This window comes from Cryptotermes secundus, unplaced genomic scaffold, assembly GCF_002891405.2.
Source record: "Cryptotermes secundus unplaced genomic scaffold, Csec_1.0 scaffold245, whole genome shotgun sequence".
In the NCBI taxonomy this organism is placed as follows: Eukaryota; Metazoa; Arthropoda; class Insecta; order Blattodea; family Kalotermitidae; genus Cryptotermes; species Cryptotermes secundus.
Genome location: NW_019736398.1, coordinates 1,589,752 through 1,606,140, shown reverse-complemented (window position 1 = coordinate 1,606,140; position 16,389 = coordinate 1,589,752). Strand labels below are relative to the sequence as shown.

The 16,389-nt window shown below is 39.6% G+C and overlaps 1 protein-coding gene across 1 annotated transcript in view; it reads left to right on the top strand.

Moving 5' to 3' along the window:
* Positions 1-16,389, top strand: part of LOC111869823 — a 621,461-nt gene that overhangs the window by 208,748 nt on the left and 396,324 nt on the right. The window contains exons 3-6 of the mRNA XM_033753563.1: positions 4,726-4,853; positions 5,656-5,903; positions 9,362-9,494; positions 13,475-13,604. Of these exons, the coding sequence (XP_033609454.1) occupies positions 4,726-4,853; positions 5,656-5,903; positions 9,362-9,494; positions 13,475-13,604 (639 nt within the window). The remainder of the gene's footprint in view (positions 1-4,725; positions 4,854-5,655; positions 5,904-9,361; positions 9,495-13,474; positions 13,605-16,389) is intronic.

Here is a 16,389-nt window from a genome sequence, read left to right as displayed (position 1 = left end):
TGCTTTATGAGGAATTAGTTCGTACCATTGAATATTTGACGCAATAGACAAGGTGTCGCAGAAACCGATGTTGCTATAACCAAGTTTTACTGTATTTGAAAATGGAAGAATCAACTTTAAAAGGAAGAGATCACTAGCAGACCTGGACGTAGGATGAATGATGACGTTAAGATGTATATTTTAGTGGACTGGATTCTTTTTCCTAGAACCCAGTGACGGGTTCTTGTGAGCTTGGTTTTGATACCTTAAAATGAGGGACATTTCTTGACTGTGTGCGAATATTAATTTCACAGGAAGGACTGTGCTTCATGGAGTTAGTACAGCTAATTCGCTGCACTGACTTCTCCGACAAGCGGCGGTCGCTCGGTCAGTATAGTTCGCTTGCGGACTACAGGCCACGGAGTTTAATTCCCTGATAATGGAACTCTAGGGTCCAACCCGCCTTATATGGCTTATCCCGGTCCAGTTCACTTTAAATTGTTTTCCTCTCAGAATTACAAAATTAATTCAACCCGTCGTAACGTCCTAGAGCTAACGGCCTTCGTCAGTCAGTCAATAGAGAGTGACCTTGATGAGCCCATAATTTCGTCACTGTGCAGTAAGATTTAGTAATGAAAAGAGCTGCGTTGAAAGTAATTATTGACCTCTTTGTGATATCTCTGAAACCAAGAAATGGAGAAAGAGGAAAGTGGACACATTTGTACAGGGAAAATTCATGATAAATAACATAACGTATAATACGTAAGCCACAGCCCATAGAAAAGGAGACAGTCTAGCGAGTGACTACGGGCTGGACTACCGACGGATCGGAGTTAGAGTCCCGGTAGGGTGAAGAATTTTCTCTTCTCCACAGCGTCCGTACTGGCTCTGGGGCCCACCCAGCCTCCTGTTGAATGGGTGCAAGGTGTAAAGCGACCAGGGCGTGAAGCTGACCACTCACCTCCACCTTGTGCAGAGGTCAAGAAAATATGGATCTATATATCCACTCCCTTGTACTCCTTTATGGCGTAGTGCTTAATTAGTTAAACACAGGAACACCTTTACCTATTTACAGTTAAGATGTAGGATGGGCCGCACCGTAGCCCAGGCGGTTAGTCGCTGGCTTCCTACCGCGGCAGCTCGGCTTCGATCCCAGGTCAAGTCATATGAGATTTATGGTGGACAGAGTGATACTGGGGAAGGTTTTCTCCGAGTACTTCGGTTTCCCCTGCCGATTCTCATTTCTCCGACTGTTCCACACTCATCATCTATCATCCGAAGCTGGTGCAGTAGGCCAATTAGTGGGCACGTACCAAGTGGACTCAGTCTCACCCCACCGCAAGGAACTAAAGAAAAGCCCTTAAGGGTAGGGTGCTTGTTTCACAAAATGTGAGTCATTAGAAACACGATGCAGCATTCTCTGGCAAGCTGACACGGAGAGAAAACTGTCTGCACGTGCGAGTAGAGTTTATCATTGCTTATCCGACTGTTAAGATTACTAATGATAACTCGCAGGTACCGTAGATATGAGAACTGGAGCAACTCGTGAAAGGAAATGACGTCACGGTAGCGATGCGACTGCTGGCTTCAGTAACTGTCATGGCTACCACCGTATGACATAACTCAGTGCCTTCAGTTTACTATCTTCCACGCCTACGTATTGTACTGTATATTTGAAGAGCTCTGTCGGGTTATTGCACGGTAGGTCATAAGTTCGCTCTCTCCCCCACACCGTCTTGCAGGAGTTCTTTTATTACATAGTGTAGATATAGAATTACTACTGTAATGATAAAGTCATATAATCAAATTTCTTATTGTAAGCTAGGCACCACACTTTGTGAAAACATATCATTTACTCTGTTGTGCATGGATTTATTTTCCTCGTGCTTCAAGATGTAAATTACCACTCCGTCAGCATCCCTACAATGTGATATCCAGAGGCTCGAAAATGTCATTAATTTATTAAGAATCCTTTTTGTTACAGGCGTATTTTGCGTTCTTTCTTTTCGTAATGGTGGGTGTATCTAATCGGAGCATAGAGAATGGCTTATAAAAGATAAGGTTGTCCCTGTGCTTAACTGATTAAGCACTACGCCATGAAGACGTATGGGGGGAGTGGATATATAAACCCGCGTTTTCTCGACCTTGGCACTAGTTGGAGGTGAGTGGTCAGCTTCACGTCCCGGCCGCTTTACCCCCGGAGAAACAGTCCCCAGTGCCCATTGGATAGGATGCTGGATGGACCCTAGAACCGGTCTGGACAACATGGAAATTTGAAAATTCTTGCCTACCGTCTTATATTGTCACATAATTATCGGGAGGTAAATTACTATAATATAACTTCATTTTCTCCCAGAGACCATGTTCATACTTTGCTATAAGTTTTGACATCCAGTGCCTTCAGTAGCTGTGCGTATGTAAGGCACATACAGTTTTGAACAGCTCGAATACTGGGACCGCGAAATCGAACTCTGCTCGGTACATTGGTGAACTTGTATCTACGTATAACTGGGTTTTATTATTCTGCTTAGGTACAAGTCTTGTGATGACGCAGTCGCCTGTCGAATACAAACTACAGCATGGCTAAAAGATTGTTTCATAATTAATTCCGAACTTCAACAGAAACGAGCGCGTAAATTCGCATAGCGTAAGAAATTTCAATATTCTTACTACGTACCAAAATAAGAGATAAATTTGTAGTTATTAACACGTGAATGTCACAATCTTTTATCCAGGATTAAAATAATTTTCTCTGCGTTTTCATCCTGAATGCAGATAAATCCAATCTAGTGGCAGTGGTGAGAGTCGGAAGAGGAAATTTAGTGCAAGTAGAATAAGCGATAGTTTACTCAGATAAAAAGAAAGCCTTTTCAGGTAGTTGCTGACTTTCTGGATAATATCCATCGTCCTGCTTTTTATTAGTCGGTATAGCGGCTGGCTACGGGCTGGACGACCGAGTGGACGGAGTTCCAGTCCCAATAAGATTAAGAATGTTCTCTTCTTCACGTCGTCCAGACCGGCTCTGGGGCCCACCTAGCCTCCTATCCAATGGGTACCGGGGCGTGAAGCTGATCACTCACCTCAAATTAGTGCCGAGGTCAAGAAAACGTGGTTCTGTACTTCCATTCCCCCATACGCCTTCATGGCGTAGTGCTTAATTACGAGGGTTGAACTTTAATAGTGGCAACTATTTATTTACAACTGATACAAAATAGATGCATGTTTCGAAGTTTTACTGTCCTTCAGTGTAGTTACCAGCACTGTGTACAACCCGTTGCCCGCGTTGTGGAAGTCGTAGGATACCTTTAGCAGCGCCTGTTGTGTTCATAGTTCGAATGGAGCCATCTACTGCCTGAAGAATCTCTGGAACAGTTCTGAAGCGAATGCCACGAAGTGGTTCCTTCATCTTAGGAATCAAGTCGAAGTCACAAGGGCATAAGTCCGGGGAGTATGGTGGATGGTACAGCACTTCCCAGCCCCATCGCTCGAACAAATCAGCCACAGCTGGCGCTGCATGCGGCCGAGCATTGTCCTGCAAAATGATGGGTGGGTTCTGCAGAAAGTGTCGCCGCTTCTCTCTCAAAAACCTGGTCGCAGGTTGTGTTCCAAGAATGAACAGTAATACTATGCCTTGACAGTCTGCTGTCGGGGAACGGTATGCGTTAGGATAACACCATCACAGTCCTACACGAGAATCACCACAACTTTCACATTGCTGGAGTTCTGACGAACTTTTGATTTTCGTGGTGACCCGTAATGACGCCATTCGCTCGATTGGTGTTTCATTGGTGGCTCGTACGATTTGGCCCATGTCTCATCCAGCGTAAAGATACGGCGTAAGAAAGCCTCTCCTTCGCGCTCATATCGCTCCAAGTGGTTACGAGCAGCGTCGTATCGTAGTCATTTCTGCATTTCCGTCAAATCATGCGGAACCCATCGTAATGCAGATTTTTCACATGCCCAGACGTTCCTTCAGAATGTGAAGCACAGTCATGTGCACTAATCCTGTCTTTCGGGCCAGCTCACGAATCGTATGACGTCGATCACTCTCCAGGAACGCGGAAAGAGCACACGCTTCTTCACTGACACTAGGACAACCTGGCCGACGCATGTCTACCACATTTTGGCGTCCCTCGTTGAAGGCTTTTACCCACCTTGCCACTGTTCTGTAAGGCAATGCAGATTCCCCGCAAGCCTCTTGAAGACCTTGATGACACTGTCGTGCTGTACGACCTCTGGAACATTAAATCTTTATCCAACTCCGTTGTGCCTGTTTCGAAAACATCGTGACAGCACTACATTAGACCGCCAGCTAACACGAGGCTCTGTTCTTCTCGTCACTGAGCATGCGCGTGATGTGGGAAGGGAGAGTCCATTTGCTCTGAGGTAAGGTAGTTATGTAACTAACGTGTGGTATAAGCGACATTATTTGGTTCCGTTGCATGGCGTCTCTACAGCAGTGTTGCCACTATTAAAGTTCCAACCCTCGTAATTACGCACAAGGACAATTTTTCCTTACCTGATGTCTATTGGAAAACAACATTTCGGAGGCTGGTCTGTCTCCATCCTCAGGTAAAAGCCTGCTCATTTGGGCCCAAACGATAGAGCTAGTCACTATCCCTGTGTCAGTCAGAAGCAGGCATCACAATAGCACTGGAGCCGCCGTGAAAGCCTGAAGTCTTCAATACCACGATTTGTGTCTTCGGTTCTCAAGACGTTATCGTCATACTTTTGTCATTGTTTCAGGCGCACCGGTGGCCATGTGCGGCTGGGCAGCATCACCGTGCCCGGTGGAGGAAAACACCTCATAGCACCTCGCGTCCACCATCAGCGCCGAGACGCCGATCCAGAGCGCCTGCCCACTCCCGCTACAGGTGTGAACTAAATAAATTACAAAGTTGATTCAGCATCAAGAAGTGTAAGGGTGATGGTAAAGTGAGATGGACAGGTGAAGGGAAAAGGTCATCCTGTTTGAGAGCAGATCCTAATATTCTGACATTGGAAAGGGAAGTGCAATGAAAGCCCCTAAACTTCAATTGAAGACAGCCGTTTTCACTTAATCAAGTTGAAAGCAGAAGTCATCAATTCTTCCAAGACTTTCATGTTTTACTATGAAATGTCCAGCTAAGAGAGAGCCACTGGTTACGGATGTGGTCACTACACTACACTACACTATACTATGTTGGACTGCCAGCTTAATATTTGGTTTATCTTTAATAAGAGACACTGGGCAGGTTGGCTCAAGCGATAACACTTTTAATTTGTGTTTGGAAGATACCAAATTCAAATCCTGACAGCGACACTGATTGTTATGGCAGATTTTTGTGGTTTTTCTCAATCTCCCAAGAGTAATTCCAGGGTAGTACCTTGAAATTAGACCATCACTTCTTCCTTCCACATTCTTTCTAGTTCATCATTTGTGGTTATCCAGTTATTTGATATGTAGTTAAAAACTACAAATAAAACAATATATTTAATAAATTTATTTGTTTCTAAAACTTGACAGTAGCTTCTTGTTTTGTATTTTTGCTCATTCAGTCCTTCATCTCTTCATACATCTACCCAAATTCATTAACATGTCAAAATATTTATGTCATTTTCATTTCTAAAGTTCACGCAGTATTTTGAGGCATTGTATGCTGCAAATGCACCTCCTGTCATATGATGTATCTTCAGTTGCAGACGGGGGAGGTTCTGGTGGCACAGAAATTGCAGAACCAAGTATCGAGGTCCCTGGTGGCGTTGGCCAGCAGTGAGCATCTCGGTTACATATTCTCAGATCCATGACTTGGTTAATGTGGACTCAGATGACACCCAGTGGAGTGACACAGCCCTGTGTCATGCCATACAGCACAGACATCTTGTAGAAATCGACCAGCTCTGTTACAGTTCTGATTCCACTTTGTACAACAAAATGCCTGTCGGTAAGGAAGTTAAATCCAGAACAAGTGAAATGCACAACTGCCACAATGTACCAGCATTTGCTAATCGATCTTAGCTGTTTGATCTGTGATAGTAAAGTAGTTTTTGGCTAGTGTTGTGATGGCTAATTAGTTTATTGTTATAGTATAGTATATCGTATAGTTAGTTGGTGAAGTTTTCAGTATATATCACTTTATTTCATGTTTAGCTGGTTAAGACACATAGCTCTGTTACATTTATTTTTCAACTTCAAAATGCAAAATGAAATGTAATATGTTACGTTTACTGTGCTTGTGATGAATCCTTTTCCTAATATTTTGTGTTTCTAATGTTAAAATCGCTTTACTAGTGGCAGTTGTGTTCATTGCTCTCCTGTTAGGATTATCTAATTGAAAAGTTCCCTAGACCATGATCCCCTTGCTTCAGATTGCAAATGATTTGTGTAATGTATGCATAGTAAGAAATTAGTTACTCTTCTTGGTGAAAATGGATTGCCTCTCTTAACCAGTTAATTGGTTAGTTTTTTAACAAGGTCAAATGATTGATTAATTAAAAGTAATAAATAATCACTTGGCACCAAAGAAGTTGACCAAATGTTGTTTGAAATAATTAAAGGTGCCCCAAAACCACTAACATCCATGCTTCAAGTTGCTGAGGTTAAGATTTGAAGTGCAGAAAATGTGATTAGAAATACAGCACTTTATAATCCCATAAAAATAATGTATTTCAATGACAGCATTATTAAATGTTATTGTTTGTATTCTCTGATGGTTATGAATGCACCAAGACTAGTGTAAGTTGTAGGAAAACATGGAAAGGGTTACCATTGGTTGGAGAGGATTTAGGTAGCCTTGTACTTGGGCATATGATGCACTGTCATATTCAAAAAAGAACCGTTGTTACTCAGCCCTGCATGTGATCATCTACACAGCATTTGAACTTAAGTTCATCCCATAAGAAAATAAATTTCATTCCCTTCATCAACATCAATTGGTGTATAAAAAATGGGCTGTCTCTGTAACAGGCCGTGAAAGCCCATGGGGGTGTTAGAGGTTAAGGCTCCCACATTATCTAAACAGTGGGCTACAGATGGCAATAAGGTTGTCAGCCTTATGTGCCTGCCACCCTTTAAACCCCAGGAATCCTCCTGGTAGTCATTTTTGTTAGAGGCTGAGTTGACCCCAGGGCCATACTGTGGCTGGAAGGATTAGGTAAATTAAAAACTTCTTTTTAAAAAGGAAACTGCCTTTGTGCAGAGAAACAATTATAAAACCACAATTTCTCTTTGTAGCTTAAACTTTGAGTTATTGACTGTCAAGTTATGTAACACATTTTATTGAAACTGTTAAATTCTTCAACCCACTTCATATTTTATTTCATCTGCTCTATTATTTTCTTGTTTTAAAATAAATATTATGACCAGTTGCCATGAAAATAATGTGATCTGTAAGAGTAAAAAGATACTAATCTCCATATGTATCACTTTATGCTCTTTTGGAAGATAACAGTCAGATAACTTGGTTGAGTGACTGGCGTTCCTGTTTCATATTAAGGAGGCCCTGGGCTAAAGCCACAGGCCAGAAACTGCCTGCCCTGACTTAGAGCAAATGCCACGAGGGTACCTCAAGTTAGGGCACAGCCACTTCCTTATGCATCATTTCCAGTTGATTATTTACTAATTGTACTGCCTCTTGATGTTAAGTGATTGTTGAAACTGAAATTGTTATTAAATAAACCAAGAATTAAAATATGGGGCACCAGGCAGAAGTTATTTCATGAAAGAAAGAAAACCTATGCATAGAGTTTTTTCTTTCTCCCTCTTGTAGTATACAGAGGTTCATTGTATCAGCTTTTCTTTTTATAGAACACAAAAATAAAAATCTGTTACTAAAATTGAGGTGTATATGAAGGTGAAATAAGTTCAACTTTTTAATTAGTTCCAGGTTGTGCCTGTTTTGTGAGAAACGTATATAAATTATCTCCTCTTTTCACATATGAGTACTGTATTTTTCATCCTAAAAGGATGGCATGCCTTTTACTGTATATAAAAATTAAATCCTTCAGCTGATGATGATAACAAGGAAAAGGATTTTCTCTGTAATTGAAAATTTTGAGTGTGCTGTTGGAATGAATGCTAGCAGAAATGAGCAAACTCCAAGAAGATCTGCCCTGGTTACATTTGTTTACTAAATTCCACACTACATCTCAACCTGTGTTTGCTCTTGATGACCTTGAGTTAGCAACAAGGCCAGATGTGAGCACAGACTTGTAGTAAATGGTGAAGCTGTAGAAATTACATTTTGGAACAGTGTTCTATCTGTTAACCTCAATTAATATTAGTGAAATCCAAGTTGTAGTATCTGTGCCACCTATACATAAGTTCCTTTACATTCTGCTAAGAACAAAACATTCTAAGCAAATTTCAGTTCCTCATTACCACAAATGAAATTATTTCCTATTTTAGTATGCAGAAGGCCTATCTGACTTGATGCATTTAGTCCTCATGCATCCTGCCCGTTGATTTTGCGTGGCCTGCAAGAACATCTTGTACTTCTCCAAAATACCTGCTAATATTTTTCTTCTCTCTAAATAAGGAGTAAATCTTGCCTCAAATATTTACAAAAAGAAAAGAATACTTACTAAATATTCTGCATAATTTTGCAGAGTATTTCTTAAGACACCTAATAAATAACTTTAAAAAGTATGGAGTTAATATGACTCTGGGATCATATGCAATAGACAAAAGTCTAACAAACATGTAATGTGGTTTTTAAGCACTGGCAACATTGCATATTTTTATGTTGGTATGCTGTTAAATTCTTCATAATGGAGCCATGTAGGTAAGGTACAATGTGGGCTCTCAAGTGGTTTGAAGTTAGGCAGTGTGGTGTACATTGTAAATTATGATAGTGCAGTTAATAGAGAGACTGCTTACAGGCTGGGTGATAAAAGTTAAATTCCTGGCAAGGACAGAGAATTTTATTTGCTGGAAACCACCATTTCTCTTATAGGATGGGTACATGTGTCTCTTTCTTCATAAATAAAGAAACTGAATTGTCTGAATTACGTGGAGTTTACCTCAGTGTCCTACATATACCTTTGTGGCATTTGTTTGCTCACAAGATCAAATTTACTGTGTTGTATATTGTATTCTGTATTCAGCAGAGTATGCATACACAATTTAATTAATGAATATCACATTTAAATTCCTCCTTTTTCTATACTGCAGGACCCTGTTTAATAGTGCAGGAATAGAAATATTAACATTGATTTTTAACTTAAAAATGTTAAAAAAAACATCAGAAATACTAATCAGATATGTAAATTTAAACTGATGTATTGTTTCTATAACTTTATTGGTTGGTATATAAGTACAACATAGATGTTAATATAGAATTTATATGGGCAGATTAATAGATACCTGGAGGTATGTCAACTTCCATACTATTCCTGATTTCAGGATTTGAAAACTCAGCACTGAAGATGAGCTTCTCCCTGTCCTCACTGCAGCCCTCTAGTGGTAGTCTAGAGAGCCCTGAGCAAGTGAGACTACGGGCAGAGAGGCCATACAACAGTCTCACTAAGAAACCAAGGTGTGAGCTGATTCAGGATATTTGATAGTTGAAAAACATTAATTCATTTGTTTAAAATTTTAACCTTGTAACATAAACTTTTCTTTGGCAGCATTAAAATAATCTGTACTCATCTTCTATGTAACTTAAATCGAACTGCAAAACATGGCCATTTTTTGTATTTATTGCTACTTTTGCATATGAAGCTTTAAATATTTGTCAGTAGGTTGTGCCATGTGTAATATGTTGCTGTCTCGTCACCAAAATTCAGGGCAAAATCATGGTATAAAGATAGGAAACAGATGTTCAGATATTTGGGAACAACGATAACAGATCAAAACCTGATTCAGGAGGAAATTAAGAGGAGATTGAACTCGGGTAATGCTTGCTACCATTGAGTTCAGAACCTTTTGTCTTCTTGTCTGTAGTCCAAAACCATAAAAATTAGAATATACAAATCTATAATTTTGCCTGTGGTTATGTATGGGTGTGAAACTTGGTCTCTGACATTAAGGGAGGAATATAGACTGAGGGTGTTTGAGAACAGGGTGTTGAGGAGAATATTTGGACCGAAGAGAGATGAAGTGACAGGAGGTTGGAGAAAACTCCATAATGAGGAGCTTCATAACTTTAGAGTGATCAAGTCAAGGAGGATGAGGTGGGCAGGGCATGTAGCACGAGTGGGAGGAACGAGGAATGCGTATAGGATATTGTTGGGAAAGCCAGAAGGAAAGGGACCACTGGGAAGACCAAGGCGTAGGTGGGTGGACAATATTAAAATGGATCTTAGAGAGATAGGATGTGATGGTATTGATTGGATTGATCTGTCTCAGGATAGGGACCAGTGGAGGGCTCTTGTGAACACAGTAATTAACCTTCAGGGTCTTGAAAATTCTTGAGTAGCTGCAGAATTGGCAGCTCCTCCAGAAGGGCTCAGGTCCATGAGTAAGTAAGTAAGTAAGTAAGTAAGTAAGGTTGTGCCATGTGTAATGTCATTTCTGCTTCAGCATGTATCCTTGTAACTGGAGGCCGAGATGGAAGCATCATCTGAAATGATGTATGTCTTTCTATCCATACAACAGACAATGTCTAAAGAAAATATTACCATGATGGCATCACATGTGCATGTAATGATTGCAGTAGAATTTTAATTGAATATTTGTTTAGGTAAGTTCAGCCATTGAACAATACCCATGTGGTGTCATTCACCCTAATGACTGTTCATTGGCTGAACCACATTATGGGACTAAAAGAAATTGGTATGATCACAGTTTTATTATAGTTTATGCTGTCACCTTTTACTCCTTACAACAGAGTTAAAATATTGCATGCTGAACACACATTTACCTTAAATCTATAGAATGTACATATTAATGAAACGTAATAGTAATGTTCTGTTATGTCTTGTCAAGTAATCTCAAAAGTACCATATCTCAACATGCTTTTGTACTGTTTGAAGAACCGGTATTCACCAAGGTTACCACTTAGTTAATTTCAGTTATATAACTGAACACCTTCAGTCTCAAACCATCAACAGCTGTGCCATACACCATGTGGCATCTGGCAGCTATAACATCTGCCAAGCTGTCACTATGTGGGAATCATTATGTGCTAATGTTTAGGCTGACCTTGGGAATGTGGGGTCAGGACCAAATACAGCAACTTGATACTTCTGCTGGGAGGGGTTTGTTTGTCAGCTATATTGGTACTGAAAGGTTATTTGTTTTGGTTATTGCCATTGCACATGGCTCCATAACATAGAGACATGACATTTCATAGTACTATAAGAAGGAAATTGCTAAAGATGCAATTCTTTTATGAAATTATTATTTATCAGTTGCAATTAGGTGGAAGTATTTTGGGTCAGTTCTTCATTTACAGTATAAACACTCAGTTAATTCGTAGCATAGTTGGTTGAGGCACTGTGCTACAAGCTGGAAGGTCACGGGCTCGAGTCCCGATGAGGCGAATTTTTTTTCAGTTGACCTAATTTTTCCAGCTGCACTATGACCGTGCGATCAATTCATCCTCTAACAGAAATGAATACCAGGAATCTTCTTGGGTGGGTAAAGAGCGGCTGGCACGTAAGGCTGATGTTACATCCATCTGTGAGCTGATTGTCTAGAGAAAATGTGGGAGCCCCAACCGCTCACAACCCTATGGGCCTTCACAGCCTGTTACAGAGATACTTTTACTTTTTTAGCTTTTTAATTCAACTTTTGAAATTATAGCAATTAACGAACACAGTGGAGCAGCACTGTGGGTGCTGCCAGAATATTTTCTGGGAGCAGGTCAGCAAGAGAACTTGCTTATAGATCTACATTTAAGCCATTTGAGAATATTTTTATGTATCACCCTAGATGCCCTAGAGTTATAGGTTTCTGTAGAGAAAAATATATAATGTCGTGCTTCTGTCTTTATTTATAATTTTGAATGTTCTTCAGCCCTGGCAGAGGGCTTACTTCATGGATTGAATAACTTAGAGAGAATTTGTTCTCCCTGTTCATGTTATTAGGATGGAGCTCAGTCATATTGCTTCCCTAATGAGCTGGCCCCTGTGCCTGGATTTCATGGCCAGGCTGCTGGTCTTGCTGAGCAGCATATAATGACCCAGGTTGATGCCAGCTTCTGTAGTTGATAGAGTGGAATGTGATTATGGTGTTTATTACCCCAGGTCTCAGTGGAATGGCTGGTTTGGCCAGTTTACCTTAAAGATGTAAGCACCATCTTCTTCCAAAATGTTGGTATTGCCTACAGGACTTCATGATGTCACAATCCAAGATACATGTAGAATTCTGAAGAGTCAGTGCTGTGCAATCTTCAGAATCAGCTTACATATTGACAGCCAGATCCTGTCTTCTCATTTCAGAGACTTGCATTCTGTTCCAGAATGGTCAGTGTGAGCTTTGAGGTGTCCAGTGGCAGTAAGACAGGGTTTCTTTCCCATGTATGTTGGTTCCCAACATCATCATCCCTTTTATCCACACCCATCCATCACTGCCTCTTAATGTGTGGTAGATGATATGAGCCAGCATGGTGCCACAATCTTGACGCTTAATTGGGGTTTCAGCGGCCTCTGTAGTCTAGAGGTAACGTTCCCACCTCATGACTCGTAGTACGCAGGTAAAATACCCGGCGGAGGTCGTCGAATTTTTAAGGGCAGTCTCGCTGGCTGGGCGGGACTGATGGTAAGCACCAGTACCGGTAGGATATAGAGACTGGTAGAAATCATAGAGGGAAGCACAATGGGCCAATACAGGTCTCAGTGCATGGGGAAACCCACCCTCTCCAATAACTAACAAACTAACTAACTAAATAACTAACTAATTGGGGTTTCACATTTGACCTGTCTTCTGACTCCATGGAACCAAGGCACCACTCACTCAGCTACATAAGGATTTCCCAGCATTTTTGGAAACAGAAGTTCATTACCATGTTAATTACAGCCTGCCACTGGTCCCTATCCTGAGCCAGATGAATCCAGTCCATACATCCCACTGCTCCAGTATAATTTTTCTCAGAGATCCATTTTAATTTTTGGAAACTGAAGGTTCATTACCATGTTAATTAGCGCCCGCCACTGGTCTCTATCCTGAGCTAGATGAATCCAGTCCATACATCCCACTGCTCCAATATCATTTTTCTCAGAGATCCATTTAAATTTTTTTCTGTAATCTACATCTATGTCTTCCTAGTGGTCTCTTTTCTTCTGGTTTCCGTACCAAAACCCCATATGTAATACTCTTCTCCTGCAGGCATTCTGTGTGCGCTGTCCATGTCATCCTTTTTGACTTGATTGATCTAATTATATTTGGCAGGGATTACAAGTTATATCTGGTCATCAGGTTATGAATTGGTCACTTGCATAACCATTTATGTGCAACATATAAAGTAGTTGCCATTTCTATGACTTTATTTTTTAAAGAAACTGCCAGACTTCAGTTTTTATATAACATACACTTTAAATATGACTTGAATGTTCTTTTTTATATGTGATACAGGAAAGATCCTGAGCAGGAATCCTGGCGTCGGTCGTGGGGTAACCGTGATGAGAACAAGGATGAATTTTGGGCTGCCCTCCAGTCAAATTATAACTATCTTATGGACAATAACCTCATTGAAAGCTGCAAGGTGAGATATCTAAAACAATTTGAAAGTTCTGAAGAGAATCATAGGTATAACATTCAGTCTGAAGTTAAATATCAATATTATCTGCACCATAGATGTGGAAGATAAATGTTGATATTTCTGTAAGTAAAAATTGTATGGCTGTACATAATAGATTGAAAGGTAGCATGTTGTGATTGCTATTGAAAGAAGTGACTCTGCTGTAATCTTATTCAACCCAGTATTTCCCTTAGAACTTGCTGTATGTTCTAGTAAACTCTCAAGTTATGAAATATTTCAGCCTTTATATTTAACTAAGGTAAAGGTAAAGTTAACTCTGTGCTTATGCCATTAAAACTGGTGGGGGAGTGGATGTATACCTCCACCATTCTTGACCTTGGCACTTGGTGGAGGTGAATGGTCAGTTTTACTTCCCAGCTGCTTTACCCCTGGGAAGGGAGCTCCCAGTAGCCATTGAGTATGCTGCTAACATGTAAAAGCATATGGCAGACACTAGAACTAGTGAGTTGCTAGAGGCTCCAGTTTAACTGACCCAATCGAAGCTAACAATGAAATAGTATGTAGTTGCTGCTGTCAAATTAAATTAAAGTATGAAGAAGTGTTGTTAGAACTTAGTTTGGTTAAAAAATTATAAAGTTACTGCAGGAAGAGAGAAACTACAATGCAAATACAATTGTGAGTGATGTAAATCAGGGTTTGGAATATGATCAGCTTAACATCGAATGTGAAAATTGGACACAAGTACCTTTCAGCAGAAATAATAGAAGTAGTAAAATACATGTACAGTACCCTCAACAAATACCAACAATTATAAATCGTTTTGCTTCACTACATAACGTACCTAACCTCAATGATGATGCCATAAATATCATGGAAGATGCGATTGAAATGAATGGGGAAAAGATGCAGAAGTCACATATGTCTAATCAAGCCAATATGACTAAGTTCTCAAATCGTCGAGCACCATCGGTGTATGTAAGGGCACGGCGGAAGCACGCAACAAAAAGGCTGGAAATGAGAGAAATCACAAAGTGGTAATTATAGGTGATAGCTACTCTAGAGGACTGGCAAAGGAAATGCAGTATCATCTGAAAAAGAATTTTTAAGTAATTGGTTTCGTTAAACCAGGGGCAGGTGCTGAGAAAATAGTGAATTCGGCAATGAGTGACATAGGGAACCTGTCAAAAAGTGATGTGGTTGTGTTTTGCGATGGTTCCAATGATGTGAGTAAGAACAAGGCCGGTGTAGCACTAAAACATATCTTAAAATTTATAAAGGTTAATGACAATACAAATATCATTTTATTAAGTGCACCACATACACATGATCTGATGAATTCTTCTCGTGTCAATAATGAAATTAAATCATTCAGCAGGAAGTTAAGGAAATATGTAAAAACCAGCAAGCACACTTTGGTTCTAGAAGTTGACCCCAATAGGAATTTTTTACATAACACAGTCTGCATCTAAATGGGTGAGGAAAGAAACTTTTGCCAAACAAATAGTAGAAAAATTTTCCACAATCCTAGGGAAAAAAGGATAAGGCTCAATTATTTTAGGCTGGAAAAGTGATCCAATAAAAGGAGACATTACCATACTACTAGAAAATAGAAGTGAAACCCTTATAAACAGAGAAAATATAATCAACCAAGCAGATGCACTAGACCCTGATGTAACATTCCCTAGAACATCAAATAGACAAAAGAAAGTCCCTATGACCAGAAAAAATTATTTTTTGTGGTAAACAATGCCCACATGATAGCTGATATACAAGTTTCTGCATATAATGCTTTTAAGATATATCACCAGAATATTAGGGGACTAAGGAATAAAACAATTGAATTAATAAACTCATTACTTCCAGAACTCCCCCAAATACTATGTATAACATCATCTAAAAGGACTCAAATTGGAAAGAACACCATTATTACACTATAATTTAGGGGCTAAGTTTTGTAGAGAAAACCTAAAAAATGGTGGAGCAAGTATTTTTGTTCATGAATCATTAAGCTTTTTTAATATTAACCTACAAGAATTTAGCAAAGAACAGGATATCGAGGTATGTGTAATTAAAATCCATTTACCAACCACAACTGTTTGTATAATATCGATTTACAGGTCTCCCAATGGGAATTTTTCATTTTTTATAAGGACCTTAGAAGCTATTTTAAATAAACCATATGGTGCTAATCTACATTTCTTGCGACCCTTTGTTTTAAACGTTTCTTTCCTCATGTTCATTACTATTATTCTCTTGCTCTTGATGAGTTAAAATTGCATACTTTACGTACTAGGAGACATCGCCTTGATGCTCTCTTTCTTATTCACGTTTATTTTGGCTCAAAATTCTGCCTTCTGTCCTGGAAATTGTTGGTCTCCGAGTTCCTGCTCGGTATATCAGAGATTTTGCATTGTTCAATGTTTGCTCCTTATTTAAAAATTGTCCCTCTGCTAGATGCGCATCAGCTGCTAATGTTGTCTGCAGGGAGGTTGACGTAACGTATTCGGAGCCAGTAATGTTCTACCCAAACAAATTTGAAATATAGTATAACTGTTAGTATTCTTATTATTTGCATGTCCAGTAAAACAAAATGAATTATTATTATCATCCTCTGAAAATCTATACTATTCATTTCTTAATTAAATATTTATGTTTCATTACTCAATTCTTAATAACACTTAGTTTAATAATAATGAAATTATTACTACTGTTATAATTATCTTTATTTGTTTGTTTGTTTGTTTGTTTACTTTCCTTCAATATTGTTTCTTCCAAGTACTTACATGTA